This window comes from Salvia hispanica, chromosome 1, assembly GCF_029641045.1.
Source record: "Salvia hispanica isolate PSC_SH4W2 chromosome 1, Shi_PSC_v1, whole genome shotgun sequence".
In the NCBI taxonomy this organism is placed as follows: domain Eukaryota; kingdom Viridiplantae; phylum Streptophyta; class Magnoliopsida; order Lamiales; family Lamiaceae; genus Salvia; species Salvia hispanica.
In genome coordinates, this window is record NC_142692.1 from 21,639,852 (window position 1) to 21,662,048 (window position 22,197).

At 43.4% G+C, this 22,197-nt stretch overlaps 1 protein-coding gene across 1 annotated transcript; it reads left to right on the plus strand.

Annotated features, from left to right (window-relative positions):
* The first annotated feature begins 17,184 nt into the window (after positions 1-17,184).
* On the plus strand, positions 17,185-18,605 carry LOC148933435 (uncharacterized). The gene is made up of 2 exons (XM_089060070.1): positions 17,185-18,331; positions 18,592-18,605. The coding sequence occupies exons 1-2, from the start codon at positions 17,185-17,187 to the stop codon at positions 18,603-18,605; spliced, it is 1,161 nt and encodes a 386-aa protein (XP_088916196.1).
* Positions 18,606-22,197: the final 3,592 nt, after the last annotated feature.

The window sequence follows — 22,197 nt, forward strand, 5'->3', positions numbered from 1 at the left end:
AAATTATTGTTTCTTAATCAATGTACGTTAGCATTGAGCATAAGTATTGATTATGCACTACTTTGACTTACCAAATGGTGCGGGTTTTTCGCAACCCAATAAGCCTGGTATATTAGGTAGCGGTGATTAATATCTAGCGGTGCTAGGATTGCTATTATGTTGAATCGTGCGCGAGGTGAGTCTCGTTTGATAACATCCTCAAGAGAAGCTTGAAATAAGGTTTTATTATTCGGAACCTAGCTAGTTGGAGTTTAATTACTCTATGAATAATAAATAAGATTTTCTTGATGAGTCCTCTCTTGGAATGAATAAGATATTAATTAATTAAGTCCATAACTGACAATAATTAATTAATGGATGTTTTTATCTTAAGCGCGAGAAATAATATCAAGCAATGGAAACTCGGAGTACTTATAATTTTGGATTTGGATGGGGAGTGCAATATTACTTCTGTAGTGGTTGCTCGTAATATTCCAATTATAAGCTTATATTAAATTGAGTTTAATTTAATTAGTAAAAAACTAATTGGAGGAGTTGATAACGCTAATTTCATGCATCGGTTATATGTGAAAAGCGTTACAATTTGTTGGGTCTAACATGTTTCCTAAGCCAGGTGTGTGATAAAATCGCTAGATCGAGGGAATGCTGAAGGAAACGGTCTAGGAAAGGAATGAAGTGAAGTGAGCAGAATTCAAAGGAAAAGAAGGCGTGACGGAGGGAGTCAGTAGCTGAGGGCAACAAAGTCTATCTATACCTCGCTGGGCCCCACTCCAACGCCTATATATAGAAGAGCATGCAACGCACAAATCATCACTTTTTCACTCTCTTTTAGCTCACACACATAACACACACTTGGGAATGGGAGATCTGGGTTAGTTCGGGTTGAAAAGTCTCAGTTGCAACACCGTCCGCGTGTGGACGAAGATACAATCTCTTTTAATTCCAGTTGTTTTGCACTTTTGCGGTCGAACTTCACTTTCGGGAGTCAACTTGGCTGTTGATGTTACTTGTTATCTTTTCGTTTCTGTTAGTTTGCGTTTAGTTGTGATATTTCAAGTTGATTTACGTAGATCTTGCTGCTGAGAGTTTATTTTAACAAGTTTTATGTCGATCTCTGTTTTATTTTGATGTTGTGGTACTCGATCTGGGAATTTGGTGATAGATCTGTGGTTTGTTGACTGATTGGAGGTTGTTGTTTAAATCTGAAGTGATGAAGTGTTTCTGTTGGGTGGAGTTTGTGTCGGACGCTTGGATCCGGAGTGGATTTAGCGTCTGAGGTTGGATCCGAAGTGAGAAAAGGAAGTTGTTGGATGGATTTGAGTTTTCTGCTTGTTTCCTGTTTTACTTCGTCTAGCATCTGTAGATCCGTTTAGTTCTTCGTTGTTATGCATCAATTTGATTTAGATTTAGTTTGCTCTGCTCTGATTCCGTTCATGTTGTTTTTCTTATGAGTTTTTACGCAATTTGGTTGAAGAAGATGATTTCGCTGTTAGTTAGTATCCGAGTTAGTTATTCTGCCAGCTTTTCGTCCGTACCTTGCTTTTTCAGTCATGGTCCCCACAGTCAGTTTGTTTCCTAGTTCTAGGTAATTAGAGTAGTTTTCTTAGATCTGGTAATTGAGCAGTTAATTTTTTTTGCAACGTTCTCTTGTTATTTCGCCTAAGTCTAGCTATTAGCGTAGTAGTTTTAAAATTCCCAAGTCAAGTTTAATTTGTTTTCCTCAACCCAAGAAAAATGCGTGGCAGCAGCCAACACCAAAAACAAGTCCAAATCCTTGAACATGATTATTACGCATCCTTCTCTGTGGGATCGATCCCTACTTCCCTATACTAGGTTTAGTAAAGTGGTTGAGGGTTTTTGAAAGAGTGCTCTGTGTGTCCGACGACCAGGATTTCCTACGACCAACGAGTTCCTAGACCGCGTGATCTAGTGGATTTGCTGGACCAAGGGAACCTGTTTATTTCCTTCTGTGCGCACCGTGAACACAAAATCGTACTTTCAGGAGTCCATACCCAAAACCTTCCATAGATCCCTGTCTGGGCCCATTATGTGACTTATTATAAATAGGAGAATAAAGGAGACAGAAAATACACTTAATTTTCCATCAAAATTTTCGTCCCCCTCTCTCTCTCTAGTAGAGGACGATTTTTCCTCTTCTTCGAGGGATTGGTTTTCCGTCTTCTTTATTTAAGTCCTAGTATACTGGTGAGATCAGCCCACCCTGATATCAGTTTACAGTCCGGGAACCAGACAGAAGATCCGTGGTTTAGTACTAAAGATCTTCACGTGGAGAAGACGCTAGCTATCTTCGATTCTTTAAAGAATCATCAAGGTAAAATAGCTAAACCGTAGAAAAACATGTTTTAGGTTTTAATTAATTTAAAGCATGATTTATTTGAGTTATGAGCATGATACATGTGATAAAAGCGACCCAACGAGGCAACAGAGGAGGACTACCGTCTTCGAGCAATCCCGTTTGCTCTCAAAGGGGAGGCGAACACTTGGCTGCTAAGGCTCTCACCGGACTCGATCAACACGTGGAAGGATTTTAAACTAGAGTTTCTGGATTACTTTTTTCCATCCAACAAGATGAATGCCTTGAAGAAGGAGATTCAGGAGTGCAAGCAAGAATACGATGAGTCTCTGAGTTCTTATTGGTCCCGTTTCAAGGGGCTGCTGGATGCTTGTCCGAACCACAGGATGATAGAAGCAAGGACTTATTATCTGTTCTATGAAGGTGCAAACTCTGAATCAAAGGACTTGATGAACTCCTCGAGCGGGGGAAATTTTACCAAGAATAAAGCAAGTGAAGCTCGGGAAACCATGGGAAGGCTGATCGAGGCGAAGAAGGCCTATGATAACCCGCGAAGCATATTGAGGAGAGGATCAGCCAATGCAGTGATGGAACAAGAAGACAAGAAGGTGGAAGATAGGATCGATAAACTGGAAAAGGCCTTGCTAAATGCAATTGAGAAATACAATCCGCATGCTCCAGTGGAAATTGAGAAACCCCCTGGTCAGGAGGAAAGGCAACTTCAACTGTACTACAGTCAGCCCTGCGAAAGGGAGTGTCAAGCTCAGGCAAATTCGATGGGAAGTTGGAATCCCGACGGAAGTTGGAACCAAGGAAGACAGAGGGACGCTCCATGGACGACTCACCCAAACTTTAGATGGACTGACCATGATCAAGGCCAGCCACCCCCACTTCAGCTCACGAATTATGCACACCCTCCGGAGAGGCAGTCCAATTGGTCAGGGAAAGGTCAAGAGGGGCAATTGCAGCTGGGGTACAGGAATCAGGACCATACTAATTGGGGAAATAGGAATCAGAACAATCCAGGGAGCTCCTATGTGCCCCTCATCAGAGGAATAACCAAGGGAACTACCAGAATTCCCAACCAAATCATCAAAGGAATCAATGGTCTGGTAGCCAGTACAACAACCATCAGGGAAATCAAGGGTCTAACAACCAATACAACAATCATGAAGGTAACTATCGTCAGAATCAAGGTCAAGGACCGAATTCTGGTCAATTCAACTCCAGACCACAGAGGAGTTTGGATGACATGGTCCACGATCTAGTGAATTCACAGCAATTCATGCAGAGTAACCTACACTCCAACAATGACGTGGTGCACAAGTTACAAGATGATCAGTCTGAACATAAAGCCGCCATGGATATGATGACAAAGCAACTGTCCCAGATTGCAGTCTCCTTGAATGAGATGCGAGGAAATGAAGGGAAACTTCCCGCCACCGTCAAACCGCCAGACCGAGCAAACATTAGTCAAATCACCTTGAGATCTGGGCGGGGTTATGAAGGGCCAACGTTGGAAATTGATGAGGAAGTGCCCATGCAGGCTAGTGAAGGGAAACAGAGTCAGCTGCATCAAGAGGAAAGCGCTAGACCCAGGGAAATCCTTATTCAGGAAGACCTCCAGAAGTGAGATTTAAGGGGATCCCTACCTCGACCAAGGGACCCGTTCTTCCTAGACCCCGAACCTGAAGAAGTGAGTAAGGAAGGAAACAGTGGAGTTGATGGAACCCAGGTTGGGACTTCCACCAATGCAGTAAAGCGACCAAAGCCATTTCCATACCGCGGGGAAGCGAAGAAGAAAAAGGATGATACAGAGGATCTCATGGAGATTTTTAGCAAGTTGGAGATCAACCTGCCATTCTTGCAAGCCTTAAAAATGTCTGCCTTCAGCAAGTTCATCAAAGAGTTCATTGCAGGGAAGACTAAGCCAGATGGGAAGATTGTGATCGGGGAAAATGTGTCTGCTGTGATACAAAAGAGAAGGATGCCCTCAAAATGCACCGACCCAGGTATGTTCACATTACCCATCTCTCTAGGGGATATCAAGGTCGAGCATGCTATGTGTGATCTAGGGGCGTCAATAAATGTTTTACCGCTTTCGATCTATAAGAAGTTGACTGGGGTGAGAACGGTTGCTACCAAGGTAGTGATCCAGTTAGCAGATAGAACTTGCATCTGCCCTGAAGGAGTGTTAGAAAATGTTATAGTCAAAGTGCATGATTTTCTATATCCTGCTGATTTTTATGTGATCAAGATGAATGATAATGAGTCTGCTGAGTCCAGTGGGGTACTTTTAGGGAGACCATTTTTGCGTACCGCTAAGACCATTATCGATGTCTTTGATGGAACAATTTGCTTGGACTATAACGGGGAAAAGTACACCTTTAGCATAGATGAGGGGATGAAAAGGCCTTTAGATGTTGAGAATCTCTATGCTATTGATGTTATTAACCCTTTAGTCCAAGAGTATCTTGAGACGGAATTGATACAGGAACAAATCGACAACTCGGAGTTGAGTCATTCGATTGACAGAGAAGTTGTAGGATGGTGTGCAGCAATGAACACAGCGGAATTGACAGATGAAGAACTCACGGAGGCCATTATGGAATTCTGCAGAAGTCCTGAGTTAGCCAAATCTAAGGGATTAGCTCACGTGGCTAGTCTGGAAAAATCTCCTGGGTCTGGGAAGGAGGCATCACCAGAAATTGCGGACAAAAATCCCTTGCCCCAGGAGACGAATGGAACAAGAAAGGAGCTGAAGACACTTCCACCAGGCCTCAAGTATGCTTACTTGGAGGAGGATGAGACATTTCCAGTAATAGTCAACAGCAACCTGACCAAGGAGCAAGAGAAGGAGTTATTGGAAGTCATCAAAAGAAACAAGAAAGCAATAGGATGGACTCTCTCAGATTTGGTGGGAATAAGTCCAGATCTTTGTATGCACCACATTCGTTTAGAAGAAGCTGCGAAGGCTCATCGAGATGCACAACGGAAACTGAACCCGAACATGCGAGAGGAGGTCCTAAAGGAGGTGTTAAAATTGCTTGCTCTAGGGATTATCTACTCCATTCCTGACAGTGAGTGGGTCAGTCCTGTCCATATGGTACCAAAAAGTCTGGAATACAGGTTGTTAAGAATGAAAAGAATGAGTTGGTACCCACCAGACTAGTGACAGGATGGAGGATGTGCATCGACTACAGGAAGTTGAACGAAGCCACAAAGAAGGATCATTTTCCCCTACCTTTCATTGATCAGATGCTGGAAAGACTGGCTGGCAAACAGTACTTTTGTTTCCTTGATGGATATAGCGGCTATTTCCAAATCTACGTTAATCCAGAGGACCAAGGGAAAACCACATTCACGTGCCCCTTTGGTACCTATGCATACCGAAGAATGCCGTTTGGATTGTGTAATGCACCGGGAACCTTCCAACGGTGTATGATGAGCATTTTCTCGGATATGTTGGAAGTATGCATTGAGATATTCATGGATGATTTCACCGTATATGGGAACTCATTTGATACATGTTTAGCCAGCCTTGATCTAGTGTTACAGAAATGCCAAGAGAAGCATTTAGTGTTGAATTTCGAGAAATGCCATTTCATGGTGACTGAAGGCATTATCCTGGGTCACGTGGTTTCTGAGTGAGGTATTCAAGTAGACAAAGCAAAGGTGGATGTGATATCAAAATTACCATACCCTACGAACCAAAAAGAGGTGAGAGGCTTCCTAGGCCATGCAGGGTTCTATAGGAGGTTTATCAAGGATTTTGCAAAAATCGCGCAACCACTCACTCGGTTGTTACATAATGATGTGGAATTCGTCTTTGACGAAGGATGCAAAAGGGCGTTCCAGTTGCTTAAGGACAGGTTAGTATCAGCACCAATTATCAGGGCACCAGACTGGAGCCATCCTTTCGAGATAATGTGTGATGCGAGCGATTTTGCTGTGGGAGCTGTCCTAGGACAGAAAATTGATGGAAAAAGCTATGTGATCTTCTATGCTTCCAAGACGCTGAATCAGGCTCAGAAAAATTATGACACCACGGAGAAGGAAATGTTGGCGGTCGTATACTCGTTTGAAAAATTTCGACCCTATCTCCTTGGGTCGAGGGTTATAGTCTTCACGGATCACGTGGCGATTAAGTACTTGCTGGCTAAGAAAGAGTCTAAGCCGAGATTAATCCGTTGGGTGTTACTCTTGCAGGAGTTTGATTGGGAAGTAAGAGACAAAAGAGGAACGGAGAATAGAGTAGCTGATCACTTGAGCAGAATACATCAGGGGAAAACAGAAGAGGCCATACCCGATGCCTTCCCCGAGGAGCATTTGTACCTTCTGGAGAAATTTCCTAGGCCACCTAACTGGGAAGCAGTTTTGGCTCTGACCGGTCTAGGGGAATCGGATAAGGGGAAGTGCACACTAAATGCAGAACCGTGGTTTGCTGATTTAGCCAACTACTTGGTCACTGGAGAGATGCCAAGTTCAGACGAAGTTTCCCGGGCCCAGAGGATGAAAATTAGGAGTGAAGCTAAATATTACTTTTGGGACGACCCTTACCTGTGGAAAATGTGCTCAGATCAAGTGATTATACGCTGCATTCCCGAATGGGAACAAAGAGATGTGTTAATTCATTGCCACACCTTAGCATGTGGAGGCCACTTTGGACCAAGGAAGACAGCGAGGAAAGTCTTGGACATCGGTTTTTATTGGCCGACGCTAAATAGGGATGCCCTTGATTTCTGCCAATGTTGCGAGAGGTGCAAGCAGACGGGGGGAATTTCAAGGAGAGACGAGATGCCTCAGGTCCCGGTGATCGTGTGCGAAATTTTTGATGTTTGGGGAATGGACTTTATGGGACCGTTCCCACCGTCTTGTTGGAACACGTATATATTGGTTGCAGTGGACTATGTGTCTAAGTGGATAGAAGCTAAGGCCACCACAACATGCGAATCGAAGGAGGTGGCAAAATTTTTGAAGGCCAATATTTTCAACAGATATGGAGTTCCTCGGGCCATCGTCTCGGATCAGGGAACTCATTTCTGTAATCGCACCATCGAGGCTTTGATGAAGAAATATGGTGTTCACCATAGAGTGTCGACTCCATACCATCCTCAGTCTAATGGCCAGGCAGAGATTTCTAATCGCGAGATCAAGGCGATATTGGAGAAAACAGTTAATCCGTCAAGGAAGGACTGGAGCAAGAGGCTCGGAGACGCATTGTGGGCTTATAGAACTGCTTTTAAAACGCCTATTGGAATGTCGCCTTACAGACTTGTGTTTGGCAAGATGTGTCACTTACCTGTTGGTATTGAGCACAAGGCGTACTGGGCAGTGAAAGAACTGAACATGAAACCGATAGCTTGCGAAGAAGAGCGGAAGTTACAATTGCAAGAATTGGAGGAACTTCGGCTGGAGTCATTTGAGTCTGCCATGTGGTACAAAGAAAGGACGAAATTATGGCATGATAAGAATCTCCGGGTCAAGGAACTTCATGTGGGACAGAAAGTGCTCCTTTTCCAGTCCCGGCTCAAGCTAATGCAAGGAAAATTGAAGTCTAAATGGATCAGCCCATATACCATCGTCGGCATCCGAGCAAACGGAGCAGTGGAGATCCAGGGAAGTGCTCCTAACTCTGTTCCTTTCCTTGTCAATGGTCATAGAGTGAAAGTCTATAGGGATAATTCCGAGTTGTGTGTGGTGGACGAAGTTCCACTACATGCACTCCCTACTATTGCCTAGACAGACGAGGGGATATTCCCGATGAATTCCTGGGTCAAGTAGTAGGTTAACAATTTTGAAAATACAAACTGAACCAGGGAATCTCGGGAATACTCTAAAAAAGTGTGTAAATAGTTTAATTACTTTTCAAACTTAGAAAATCCAAAAATATTTTCGAAGCACCAGACTCCGAAGGAAACCGATATTTTATACTCTAACCTTGACCTAGAGTCTGGAGCCTTCATATTTTTTTTATATATAGGTCATGGTCTAGGGAGTCATCTGGAGGAGAATCTTAAGGAAGAAATCAAGGGAAACTTGAAGGAAGAGGTCAAGGAGGGACAAAAAAATTTGAAATTCAAATCTGCCGATAATTATGGAAGTTGTACGGTTGCTTACATCATGCCTGCAACTGCACCATCCTTTCATCAGAAAAGCAACCGTCGCCTTTCTCTCTCTCCAATAATCCCAAATCGACAGAAATCTGAAATTTACTCTCCTTTCTCTCTACTTTTGTTCTCTCTCTAGAAAACAAACCCTAACCAAACTCGACCAGTTTTTTTTCTCTCAATTTCAGATCTGCAGTGATGGATTCAACTCAACTCACTGGAAGTTCACAAGGCACGATGTACGACCCAACCCTGTTGGCGGAATTGACGTAGAAATTGGGGAGCGTCGAGAAAGCAAAAGAAGTGTATGCCCTGTTCGCCGCTAGCCTGATGTCGTCCGCACCGGTCGTACCACCACCGACGATTCCGGCAGACTCGGCTACACAACCGGCGAATCTTCGTGAAGAAGGACCGCAAGATTCTACATCTCAACGTGCAGAAACCGCTTCACAAGAGGCGGAGGAAGAGGAGGCGGTACACGAACGGCCGGAGGGTGACGGACCGACGAACGACGAAACCATGATGGAGACAGAAAGGCAAGAAAATGAGAACCCTAATCTTCAAGGTAGGGAAGTTTGTGAGGGGAAAACCCTTGTTTTAGATGAAGTTGTGGAGGGGGTAACCCCTATTGTGGATAGTGTGATTGAGGGGGAAACCCCTATTGTGAAGAATGTTGCTGAGGGGGAAATCCCTTTGGAAACTGGGGATGAGACCCCAATTGATTTCAGGGGTGCGACCCCTGAGTTCGTGGAAGAGGGGGCGACCCCAAGCGGTGTTTGGGGGGAGAACCCCATTTATATTGAGGGGGCAACCCCGATAGTGGAACGTGAAGGGGAAACCCCGGAAAAGCTGTTGGAAGAGGCAGATCTACTCACGACTGGAGTACCGGAGCCCGAGGGAGGGCTGAAATTGATTGTGGACCTGGTGGGTGACCAGGATGAAGATGAACCTAAGATAGATGAGAGGGCAGAAAGGAGGTGCACCAGGAGGAGCCTCCTCGATGAAGTCGATGACTTAGTTCCTGATGCTGCAGAGGCAGAGGAGCGCCGCCTGGCCAAGAAAAGGGCGAGGAAAGGAAAGGCGGTGGCGACCTCATCTACCCGGTCTAGGAAAGCTCCCTCCGTCAAGGAGGTCGAGGAGACCCTTTCTCCTATAACCGAGGAACCCTCTGTCGAGGAACAAGATGAGCCCATCCCTGAGCCCATCTATGACTCTGAAGAAGCTGAAGAGGAGCCTATTCCATGACGTCCGGAAGTCTGGCTGACTAAAGAGTTGTTAGAGGAGATGAGGTAGTTCGACGACCAGAAGAGGATCGCAGTGTACAAGGAAAGATGTAGCGCTGGGAAGATGGCCAAATCTGGGAAGCAGTACAGCTCAAGGGAGCTTAAAATGATTGCATGTGACAAGGAATTTCGCGCTTGTATCTATTCGATAAGATTTGAGTGGTTATTACAGCACAGCCAGGAGAGGGTGCCCGTGGATCTAGCAAGGGAGTTTTTCTACCTTTCGTTTGAAGAACACCACTGATCTCGACGCGTATTTTATAACGTTCAGGATTTTTAATGAAGAGTATGAGATGAGCATTCGGGAATGGTCTCTGCGGAGGGGTTGTTTACCCAAGCCGAGGATGAAGAGGGGCCATGGAATGATAGGATGGTTGGAGTGCCGAAGAACACGCCCGGTTTCAAGGTGCAAACGGCATGGGAACTGATCACGCACCCCAAGGCGGGGACGTTTAAGTCCAGCTACTCCAAGGCCTCCCACATTGAAGACCGAATTCTCCGCTTTTCTCAAACGTTTGTCAGTTACAACTTGATGGGTACCGCTAATTCAGCTCTCACAACTACCGACCTCTACTTCACATGGTGCATGGCGAAAGGCGTGAAGGTGCACCTAGGATATTGGCTGGCTCAGGCATGCCACCAAATGACGAGCAACCCTGCGCGTCATATGTATACCTGCCACCTCCTCGGCGCCTACCTCCAACGAAACATAGAGATGAAGATTGCCAAAGCCGCTCCGTTGGTAGTCATGTACGAACCCCCAGAAGTGTTCAATGTTGATTATTTTTTCAACAAGGGGTTGCTGCAGACTCACGGCACCAAAACTCTCTTCTACTCGTTGGGAGATAAGGTGAAAGCAGAGCCTGAGGAAGCCGAGGAAGCCATGCCAAGTGAAGAGATTGAAGAGCTACGCAAGGAAGTCCAGGATGTGAAGAAGGAAATGCAGTCAATGAGGAGGGAAATGATAAAGGAACTTGGTGGGATTAGAAAGGAATTGAATGGGAATCGAGAGTAAGTGAAGACCCTAAGGGGCAACATTGCAGATTTGGCGGTGAAGTGCGCCAAACAAAATGAGTGAATGACGGAAGCGGTGGAGCTTTCAATGAAAATGTTGAAGTGGATGCAGCAGACGCTCCCCTTGACCCAGTCGAAGGCAATTCCTGGGTCCAGCAGTGAAGTCAAGCAGCCCATTCAGAGCAGTCCCTCCGTCAGGCAACCGCTGCAATCGCTCAAGCAGTTGATCTCCCCGCCCGTTCCAAAACAAGTTCCAGCCCCATCTAAATCAAAATCTATAGTGAGGAAGCCAGTACTCGAACAAGCAGCACAGGAGGAGGAAGAGCTGGAGCAGCCAGCAAAGAAGAAAGTAAGAATGACCCGACCCGGAATCCCACCCCAGTCTGGCTCTCGAGGGAGCCAGCCCCAGAAGTGAATCACCATCCCATGACCAAGTAACTTTTAATTTTCTTCCTTTTAGTTTTTTTATTATTTCTGTTACCTATGTGTGTTTTATAATTGTTTGTGTCTTCTCCCACTTAGCCCACTGCGTGGTCTAAGTGTGAGAAGTTTGTATTTTCTGTTTTATTGTGCTTTTCTCACACTTAGCCCAATGCTTGGTCTAAGTGTGAGAAGTTTGTGTTTTCTGTTTTATTGTGTTTTTCTCCCACTTAGCCCAACGCTTGGTCTAAGTGTGAGAAGTTTCTGTTTTTGTAACCTCTTTTGTTGTTTTGCATTGATCTCTCTGTTTCCCCCCTTCACGACGATGGCTTGGGGACAAGCTTGAGTGAAGTGGGAGGGGGAGAGGAGTCAATGCATTACTTTTTCTGCATGTTAAGAGTCTGTAAGTCTAAGTTTTGTCGCATGAGCCAGTGAATATAATACGGCATGATTCCCTTAGTGAGAGTAATTGAAAGTAGGAGGCATTCCAACTTAGAAGCTTTTTCCTTGAATAAGCCAAGTCAATTTGAGTGAAGTGAGAACGATGGAGGATGCCCTTACTTAGTTGTGAAGCCCTACTATAATAGTGAGTTATAAGCCTTAAATAACTTCGAGCTAATACATGTTTAAGGGCCACCACTGAATGCTTAGGGAGAAGAGTTGTGAAGGAGAAAAAATGGGAAATTGGGTTATGAAGGTATAAGCTGGACGAAGTCCAGGTGAAATGTGTCTAATCTGCGTACAGTGTGTTCAAAAGGGAATAACAAGTTTCCTAGATCCAGCAAATCCACTAGATCACACGGTCTAGGAACTCGTTGGTCGCAGGAAATCCCGGTCGTCGGACACACAGAGCACTTCTTTCAAAAACCCTCAACCACTTTACTAAACCTAGTATAGGGAAGTAGGGACCGATCCCACAGAGAAGGATGCATAATACTCATGTTCAAGGATTTGGGTGTGTTTTTGGTGTTGGCTGCTGCCACGCATTTTCTTGGATTGAGGAAAACAAATTAAACTGACTTGGGAAACTTTAAAACTCTTAAGCTAACAGCTAGACCTAGGTGAAATTATGAAAGAGCGTCGCAAAGGAAATTAACTGTTCAACACTTGATCTAAGAAAACTACTTCACTACTAGACCTAGGATATAAACCTACTGTGGGGACCATGACTGAAAAAGCAAAGTACGAACGAAAAGCTGGCAGAATAACTAACTCTCGTACTAACTAACAGCGACATCGTCTTCTCCAACCAAATTGCGTAAAACTCATAAGAAATTCAACATGAACGAAATCAAACAGAGCAAACTAATTTAAAATCAAATTAATGCATAAACCACGAAGAACTAAACAGATCTGCAGACACTAGACGAAGCAAAACAGAAAACAAGAAGAAAACAGAATCCATCTAACAACTATCTTTCCTCACGTCGAATCCAACCTCAGACGCTAAATCCACTCCGGATCCAAGCGTCCAACACGAACTCCAACCAACAGAAACTCTTCGTCACTTCAGATTTGAACAAAAAAAACTCCAAAGAGTCAATAAACCACAGGTCTATCACCACATTCCCATATCAAACACCACAACAACAAAATAAAACAGAGATCGACATAATACTTGTAGAAATAAACTATCAGCAGAGAGATCTATGCAAATCGACTTGAAATTCAACTGCTAAACGCAGATCAACAAACGGAAAGACAATAAGTATCATCAACAGCCATGTCGACTCCCAAAAGTGAAGTTCGATAGTAAAAACGAGCAAACAACTGAAATTAAAAGGAATTGTATCTTCGTCCACACTCGGACGGTGTTGCCAACCGTGAAACTTCTAAAGAAAGTAACCTTTCGTACCCGAGTACCCCAGATCTCCCATTCCCAAGTGTGTGTAATGTGTGTGAGCTAAGAAGAGTGAAAAGTGATATTCTTTGCGTTGCATGCTCTTCTATATATAGGCGTTGGAGTGGGGCCCAGCGAGGTATAGATAAGACTTTGTTGCCCTCAGCTATTGACTCCTCTGTCACGCCAATTTTCCTTGTAAATCCTGCTCACTTCGTTCCTTTCCTTCGCTAGACCATCTCCTTCAGTACTTCCTCGATCTAGCGATTTTCTTCACACACCTGGCTTAGGAAACGTGTCAGACCCAGCAAATTATAACATTTTTCGCACATAACCGATGCATGAAATTAGCCTTATCACCAGGGTAAGGTGTTATAAGCTGGACGGAGTCCAGGAGAGAGGAGGAATGGAGGAATAAGCTGGACGAAGTCCAGAGAGGAAAAGAAAAAGAAAAAAATATATATAAAAGGAGAAGAAAAAGAAAAATATATATAAAAAAAAGAGGGAGGAATAATAGCCTGACCCAGGAAAAGGAGGAACTCTCATAACCCGACGCTTCAGTGGTGTAGCATTAACTTAAGAGAGAATCGATCCTAACATCCCTGGTGAGGAATGAGTGATCGAGTGAATCCAACAATCGGGTAAGTAAAAGGCTATCTTGACAAGCTGACAGATTGGCTAGGTAAAGGAAAGGAAATGGCCTATTTGGAGGAGTGCAACCTATTGAATTGACCTTAATCTTGTGGGGACGGATGCCTAAAAGTTGAAGCTAGCTCATGTATATGTGTTTATGTGTTTGTATGTTTTTTCTTAAACTTTTTAAGTTTTTAATTGTGTCTAGGTCTAGGAGTCTGTCTAGAGTCCAAGGAGTCGGTCAGGAGATAACCTTGCTTGAAATTCGCCTTATTCTTTTTCTTTTCTTGTCTTTATACTTGAGGACAAGTATGGTTTAAGTGTGAGCAGTTTGATAAGGCTAATTTCATGCATCGGTTATATGTGAAAAGCGTTACAATTTGTTGGGTCTAACATGTTTCCTAAGCCAGGTGTGTGATAAAATCGCTAGATCGAGGGAATGCTGAAGAAAACGGTCTAGCAAAGGAATGAAGTGAAGTGAGCAGAATTCAAAGGAAAAGAAGGCGTGACGGAGGGAGTCAGTAGCTGAGGGCAACAAAGTCTATCTATACCTCGTTGGGCCCCACTCCAACGCCTATATATAGAAGAGCATGCAACGCACAAATCATCACTTTTTCACTATCTTTTAGCTCACACACATAACACACACTTGGGAATGGGAGATCTGGAGTAGTTCGGGTTGAAAAGTCTCAGTTGCAACACCGTCCGCGTGCAGACGAAGATACAATCTCTTTTAATTCCAGTTGTTTTGCACTTTTGCGGTCGAACTTCACTTTCGGGAGTCGACTTGGCTGTTGATGTTACTTGTTATCTTTTCGTTTCTGTTGGTTTGCGTTTAGTTGTGATATTTCAAGTTGATTTACGTAGATCTTGCTGCTGAGAGTTTATTTTAACAAGTTTTATGTCGATCTCTGTTTTATTTTGATGTTGTGGTACTCGATCTGGGAATTTGGTGATAGATTTGTTGTTTAAATCTGAAGTGATGAAGTGTTTCTGTTGGGTGGAGTTTATGTCGGACGCTTGGATCCGGAGTGGATTTAGCGTCTGAGGTTGGATCCGAAGTGAGAAAAGGAACTTGTTGGATGGATTTGAGTTTTCTGCTTGTTTCCTGTTTTACTTCGTCTAGCATCTGTAGATCCGTTTAGTTCTTCGTTATTATGCATCAATTTGATTTAGATTTAGTTTGCTCTGCTCTGATTCCGTTCATGTTGTTTTTCTTATGAGTTTTTACGCAATTTGGTTGAAGAAGATGATGTCGCTGTTAGTTAGTACCCGAGTTAGTTATTCTGCCAGCTTTTCGTCCGTACCCTGCTTTTTCAGTCATGGTCCCCACAGTCAGTTTGTTTCCTAGGTCTAGGTAATTAGAGTAGTTTTCTTAGATCTGGTAATTGAGCAGTTAATTTTTTTTGCAACGTTCTCTTGTTATTTCGCCTAAGTCTAGCTATTAGCGTAGTAGTTTTAAAATTCCCAAGTCAAGTTTAATTTATTTTCCTCAACCCAAGAAAAATGCGTGGCAGCAGCCAACACCAAAAACAAGTCCAAATCCTTGAACATGATTATTACGCATCCTTCTCTGTGGGATCGATCCCTACTTCCCTATACTAGGTTTAGTAAAGTGGTTGAGGGTTTTTGAAAGAGTGCTCAATGTGTCCGACGACCAGGATTTCCTACGACCAACGAGTTCCTAGACCGCGTGATCTAGTGGATTTGCTGGACCAAGGGAACCTGTTTATTTCCTTCTGTGCGCACCGTGAACACAAAATCGTACTTTCAGGAGTCCATACCCAAAACCTTCCATAGATCCCTGTTTGGGCCCAATATGTGACTTATTATAAATAGGAGAATAAAGGAGACAGAAAATACACTTAATTTTCCATCAAAATTTTCGTCCCCCTCTCTCTCTCTAGTAGAGGACGATTTTTCCTCTTCTTCGAGGGATTGGTTTTCCGTCTTCTTTATTTAAGTCCTAGTATACTGGTGAGATCAGCCCACCCTGATATTAGTTTACAGTCCGGGAACCAGACAGAAGATCCGTGGTTTAGTACTAAAGATCTTCACGTGGAGAAGACGCTAGCTATCTTCGATTCTTTGAAGAATCATCAAGGTAAAATAGCTAAACAGTAGAAAAACATGTTTTAGGTTTTAATTAATTTAAAGCATGATTTATTTGAGTTATGAGTATGATACATGTGATAATTATGCGAATAGAATTTGTCTAAATAATCTGCTAAATAGATCAGAATTATTATGTAATTGATTTATGTCAGCGCTTCCGCTGCCAACCCCTTCACTTTTCCCTCTTTAGATAGCTTCTAGGCACTATAGTACTTCTTCATTGTATGACCTCCATCAGGCCATAACAATTTTCATATATTTCTTGATCATGAATGAGTCGTCCATTTTGATCTCAACTTTTCAAGAAACATGGAGAGACTTGAATTGTGTAGAAGAATTGCATCTCCCAGTTTAAGCTCTCTTGGACTTATCATCTTTTCGTCGTATGCATTCTTTCTCTCCTTGTAAGTGGAACAACTATCATATGCTTCCATGCAGAATTCGTCAAGATTTTTTAGGAAGTTTCACCTTGCCTCTCCAGCATTGTGGAAGTCGCAGTTTAATTTCTTCACAGCCCAAACCTATGCTCCAATTTAACAGATAGGTGACATGATTTTCTAAAAAGTAATTGGTAAGGATAAATACCTATTGGCTTTTTGTAGGATGTGCGATATGCCCATAAAGCGTCATCCAAACGGAGTACATAATCTTTTCTGTATGCACTTACAAACTTTTGTAGGACGTAGTTTATTTTTCTGTTTTCCAGCTCAGTTTGTCCATTTGCTTGTGAATGATATGGGGACATTACTCGATGCTTTGACTCAATACTTTGCTAGCACATTATCTAGGCACGTATTGTTGAAGTGAGATCCCATATCACTAATCATTGCACATGAAGTGCCAAACCTATAGAAGATATTCTTTCTTACAAACATGGTTATTTAGAGTATTGCTTTTGCTTCCACCCATCGAGAAACATATTCAACAACAAGCAAAATATATTGATACTCCCAAAATTTTGAGAATGGTCCCATAAAATATATCCTCATACATCAAACAACTCTACCCCAATAATGGTTGTCATAGGCATTGCCTTCTTCTTTGAAATTCCTCTAGTCCGTTGGCATTCATTTTTATGAAAAAATGTTGCATAATTATATATAAAAAAAATTATTTGTAATAGTTTCGAGCCCCGCAATGCAACCTGTCAGAATAATATCACATAAGATCAGGAAGAATATATGCAATTGATTTAGAATATATTGTGCCATATATAGCATAGTAATAATTGTAAATTAGGTTTACCATACTTAGAGTTTTTCTGGCCTATATAAGATTGTAATCTCTGTATTCATCATATACTTAATAAGAAGAATAATTTTCCCATTGATCTCTAACATGGCCTCAGAGCAGGAAGATCTTGGCTCAGAAAAATCTCATCACAGCCAATAATACCTTTCTCGACCTTTTTTTTCCAGCCAAAAACCAACCCAGAAATCAACCTACACCCAAAATATGTCAGATACAGATACAGAGGATACGAAAAATATAGAGCAGACGGCGAGTCTGAGAAACAGCAAAAGCATCACGGTACCATTCAAGTTGAATGGAAAGAACTACCCTTTGTGGGCAAGATTGATCAAAGTGAAGATCGGAGGCAGGGGTGCCTACTCGTACATCAAGAACGATCCCCCAGAACCGGGGAGCAAGGGATATGACGAATGGGAGGAGAACGACCTAGTGGTGTTCTCATGGATCGTCGACAACATCGACAACGAGATCATTGCAGACTTTGCCCACCACCAGACGTCGAAGGCACTCTGGGACAATCTCGCGGTGACGTTCGAGAGTAAAGCCGACAAGTACCTCATCTATGACCTAGAAGAAAAGGCGATTAACATCAAACAGGGCAGTATGGATCTAGAAACATACTACAGAAAGATTCATGGATTATGGATCAATATAGATCGAAGTCAGAAACAACCAATTAGCTGTTGTGATAAAGGGATTGATCAATTCCGGACGTTCTCAAACTCCAAAAGGCTCATCAAGTTCCTGACCGGATTAAATCAGGAATACGATTCAATCCGACGGGAAATTCTGAAAGAAGAACCAACACCATCAGTGGAGGCAGCGTATGGATGGGTGAAGACGGAGGCGGCTCGACGTCGAATCATGCCACCGGCGTCGTCCTCACCCACCGACGAGGCCAACGGCAGTGCCGACTCATCATTTGGTGGAGAAATCGGACAAGGCTTCGCCGCTCAGACTCAACGGACTCCACACCGGAACGGACCACCACCACCGCGCCCCGCGGCCACCAGCCGACCGGGAAACAGACCCGACACATCAAAATTGTGGTGCTCCCATTGTGGGAAGCAGAAACATACTTGGGAGACCTGCTTCAAACGGGTCGGATACCCCGATTGGTGGGAGGAACGACAGAAGGCGAGGGCTTCTCAAGCCCAGGCGAAAATGGCCGTAGGCGTGAACGGAGAAGGAGTTCCTCGGAGAATCGAGGCTGGAAACCATGGGGAATCGACCGGAGTTGGAACGGGGGCGAGTCGGGAGCCTCCACCGGCCGGCGGCAACGTGAGGGGCGCCGGTAATTTTGCAGAATGGACGGAAATCGGAAGAGGAGGCGGCGCTACGTCTAAAGGAGGTAAAGGGTTTGGATTTAATCCAAACCCTAAATTAAGTTTTTTGCCTTTCTGTTTTTCCCCCCAGAATTATGTAAAATACAAAAAGAGACCCCATCTCCTTACACCTGACCCCCCAGACTTCCTGAAAATTCGCAAAAGGCCCCCACTTATCCAAAAATCCGAAAATTTCCCCAACTTTGAGTCAGAAAATAGATTTGCACCCCTACAAAAATTTTCCGCTGCATTTCATGTTTGTAATGTTACTGATAAAAATTCGAAGGGCTGGATATTTGATTGTGGGGCAACTGATACCATGACTCCGGATAAAACTGATTTTCTTGATTATAGTGAAGTTACTAGATCATATATTCGTACTGCAAATGGGGAACTGATTACTGTTGTGGGATCCGGCACTATTGAAATTTCACCTACACTCCGGCTTAAGAATTGTCTATATGTGCCAACTTTGTCTCAAAGATTGATGTCTATAAGTCATGTGACGAAGGAGTTGAATTGCACACTTCTAATGCATCCTGACTTTTGTATTCTGCAGGATATTCAGACGAGGAGGATTCTTGGGCGTGGCACTGAGAAACAAGGGCTCTACTACGTGGATGAGATAGCTCAACATGGAAGTGCGATGCTGGCTCACGGATCCACGAAACAGGAAACTTGGCTCTGGCACCAAAGACTAGGACACTCCTCTCCTGGTTACTTTAAATTGCTTTATCCGAACCTTTCTATTTCATCTGATTTTTCTTGTGAGACTTGTGTTTTGGCCAAGAGCCACAGACAGACTTTTAAACCAACAAATACTCGTATGCAATCTATGTTTTCTTTAGTACACTCTGATGTTTGGGGCCCTGCGCCTTTTATTAGTGGAAATGGCTTTCGATATTTTGTGATCTTTGTTGACGATTGTACTAGGATGACATGGATTTATTTTTTGAAACACAAGTCAGAAGTCTTCGATAGATTCACATCCTTTTTTAAACTAATCCAGACCCAATTTCATACCACTATCCAAACCCTTAGGTCAGATAATGGGAGGGAATTCGTTAACAGTGTTATGGCCCAGTTTTGTAAAAATAATGGAGTAATTCATCAAACTTCTTGTGCTTATACACCTGAACAAAATGGGGTAGCCGAAAGAAAGAATAGGGTTATTTTAGAGATGACCCGGGCCCTTATGATCGAATCTAAGGTTCCCAAACATTTTTGGCCTGAAGCTGTTGCTACATCTATCTATCTCATCAATCGTCTTCCAACTAAAATCCTGAACATGAAAACCCCTCTCGATATTTTATCCAAACAAGCCAAAATTCCTGAATACCTTAACCTCCATCCGAAAGTCTTTGGATGTACCGTTTACACCCATATACCTAAACATGAAAGAACAAAACTCTCACCTTGTGCGATCAAATGTGTTTTTGTGGGGTATGGGGTGAACCAAAAGGGGTACAGATGTTATGATCCCAACACCAAAAAGATCACTACCACTATGAACTGTAATTTTTTAGAAACTGAATTTTTCTACCACACCCACCTTAGTAGTCAGGGGGAGAGTGATTCGGATAGTCCCACGGACTATCTAAGTTGGGTTGTGCCAGTTCCAAGCTCCTCGATTGAGGAACCAACAGATCCAGTTGTCACTTCTGCCGAGCAGGTCTCACCACAAGAGCCATCTCACCCAAGTCCTTGCAATCCTTCTCCTATGATATCCGAGGTAATCTCTGAACCAAGTGTAGTTGAGATTCCAGTTACCACTGACCCCGTTGTAACAGTACCTATTGAGGAAGACAATACAATTGATGGAGACACAGGGAGACTCCCTTTTCGGAGTACGAGGGGAATACCGCCAAAAAGATACTCCCCAGAGAAGATTGGGAAGAAGAGTCGATATGGGGTGGCGAATTTTGTGCAAGGAAACCTGACCAAAATGGCTCGAGCGTTTGAAGCTGCGCTATATGAAGAAGAGGAGATCCCACAGTCAGCCGAAGAAGCAATGAAGCATAAAGAATGGAGGGAAGCAATGTTTGTTGAGATGAAGGCATTGATGATAAACAACACGTGGGTACGAGGCAAGTTACCCGAAGGGGTGAAAACAGTTGGCTGCAGATGGGTATTCACAATAAAAAGGAGACCGGATGGTACGATAGATAGATACAAGGCTCGTCTTGTGGCGAAAGGGTACACCCAGACTTATGGTGTAGATTATGACGAGACTTTCTCACCAGTGGCGAAAATTAACACTGTCAGGGTGTTGTTCTCAATTGCCGCCAATAAGGAGTGGCCACTTCAACAGTTTGATGTGACCAACGCATTCCTACACGGAGAGTTGCCAAAGCCGGTGTACATGGAACCTCCACCGGGATTCTCTGGAGATTTCATAGATGGGGAAGTATGCCAACTCAAGAAGACATTGTATGGGCTAAAACAATCCCCAAAGGCATGGTTTGGAAGATTCACGGAAGTGATGAAGAAATACGAGTACAAGCAGAGTAACTCAGATCATACTTTATTCATCAAGAAAAAGGGGGGCAAGATCACGTGTTTAATTATATACGTGGACGACATGATCATTACCGGAGATGATGAGGAAGAGATAACCGAACTGAGGAAGAATCTGTTTCATGAGTTTGAAATGAAGGATCTCGGTCTTCTCAAGTATTTCTTGGGAATCGAAGTGCTAAGGTCAAAAAGGGGGATTTTCATAAATCAGAAAAAATATGTTCTTGATCTATTGGCAGAAGTTGGGATGATCGACTGCAAACCCGTGGACACCCCGATGGTGCAAAATCACGGACTACATATAAAAGAAGGGGCAAGACAGACCGACAGGGGGAGATACCAGAGATTGGTTGGAAAACTTATTTATCTATCTCACACAAGACCAGATATCGCATACGCAGTAGGAGTGGTGAGCCAATTCATGCATGCACCTCAAGAAGAACATTGGGAAGCAGTTTTGAGAATTGTCCGATACTTGAAGGGAACGGCGGATCACGGGCTTATGTTTGAAAAGCACGGACACATGGAAATACATGGATTCACTGACGCTGACTGGGCGGGGAACCCTAATGACAGAAAGTCAACTGCCGGGTATTTCACCTTTGTAGGAGGGAACCTGGTAACGTGGAGAAGCAAGAAGCAGAAGGTAGTGGCGCTTTCCAGTGCAGAAGCAGAGTTCAGAGGAATCAAAAGTGGACTAACGGAGATATTGTGGCTGCGCAGACTGATGACGGAATTGAGCCTCCAACCGGCCCTTCCTTGCAGACTTTTTTGTGACAACAAGGCGGCTATTAGTATCTCCGAAAACCCAGTGCAACATGATAGAACCAAACATGTGGAGGTGGACAGACATTTTATCAAGGAGAATATTGAAGCTAAGGTAGTAGAAATGCCTTATGTCAAGTCTGAAGATCAACTGGCGGATATTTTGACAAAGGCAGTGAACTCGAAGTCGTTTCAAGAGGTACTGTGCAAGCTAAGTATCGGGAATCCCATTACCTAGCTTGAGGGGGAGTGTCAGAATAATATCACATAAGATCAGGAAGAATATATGCAATTGATTTAGAATATATTGTGCCATATATAGCATAGTAATAATTGTAAATTAGGTTTACCATACTTAGAGTTTTTCTGGCCTATATAAGATTGTAATCTCTGTATTCATCATATACTGAATAAGAAGAATAATTTTCCCATTGATCTCTAACACAACCAATGCTAAGGTTAGACCGCCACCACGTATGGTTTCCCACCTTTAACATGATCCCGAGCCACACGGTAAATTCTCGCTATTCGGGATCATCTGTGTTAAGTACTTGTTATGTGCTTTAATTTGTTAGTATGGCGGAAGACAATCGGCCGTGAACAATTAAAA

Excerpts from the sequence above, each read along its gene's own strand:
- LOC148933435 (XM_089060070.1), top strand. The coding sequence starts at position 17,185 with ATGTCAGATACAGATACAGAGGATACGAAAAATATAGAGCAGACGGCG.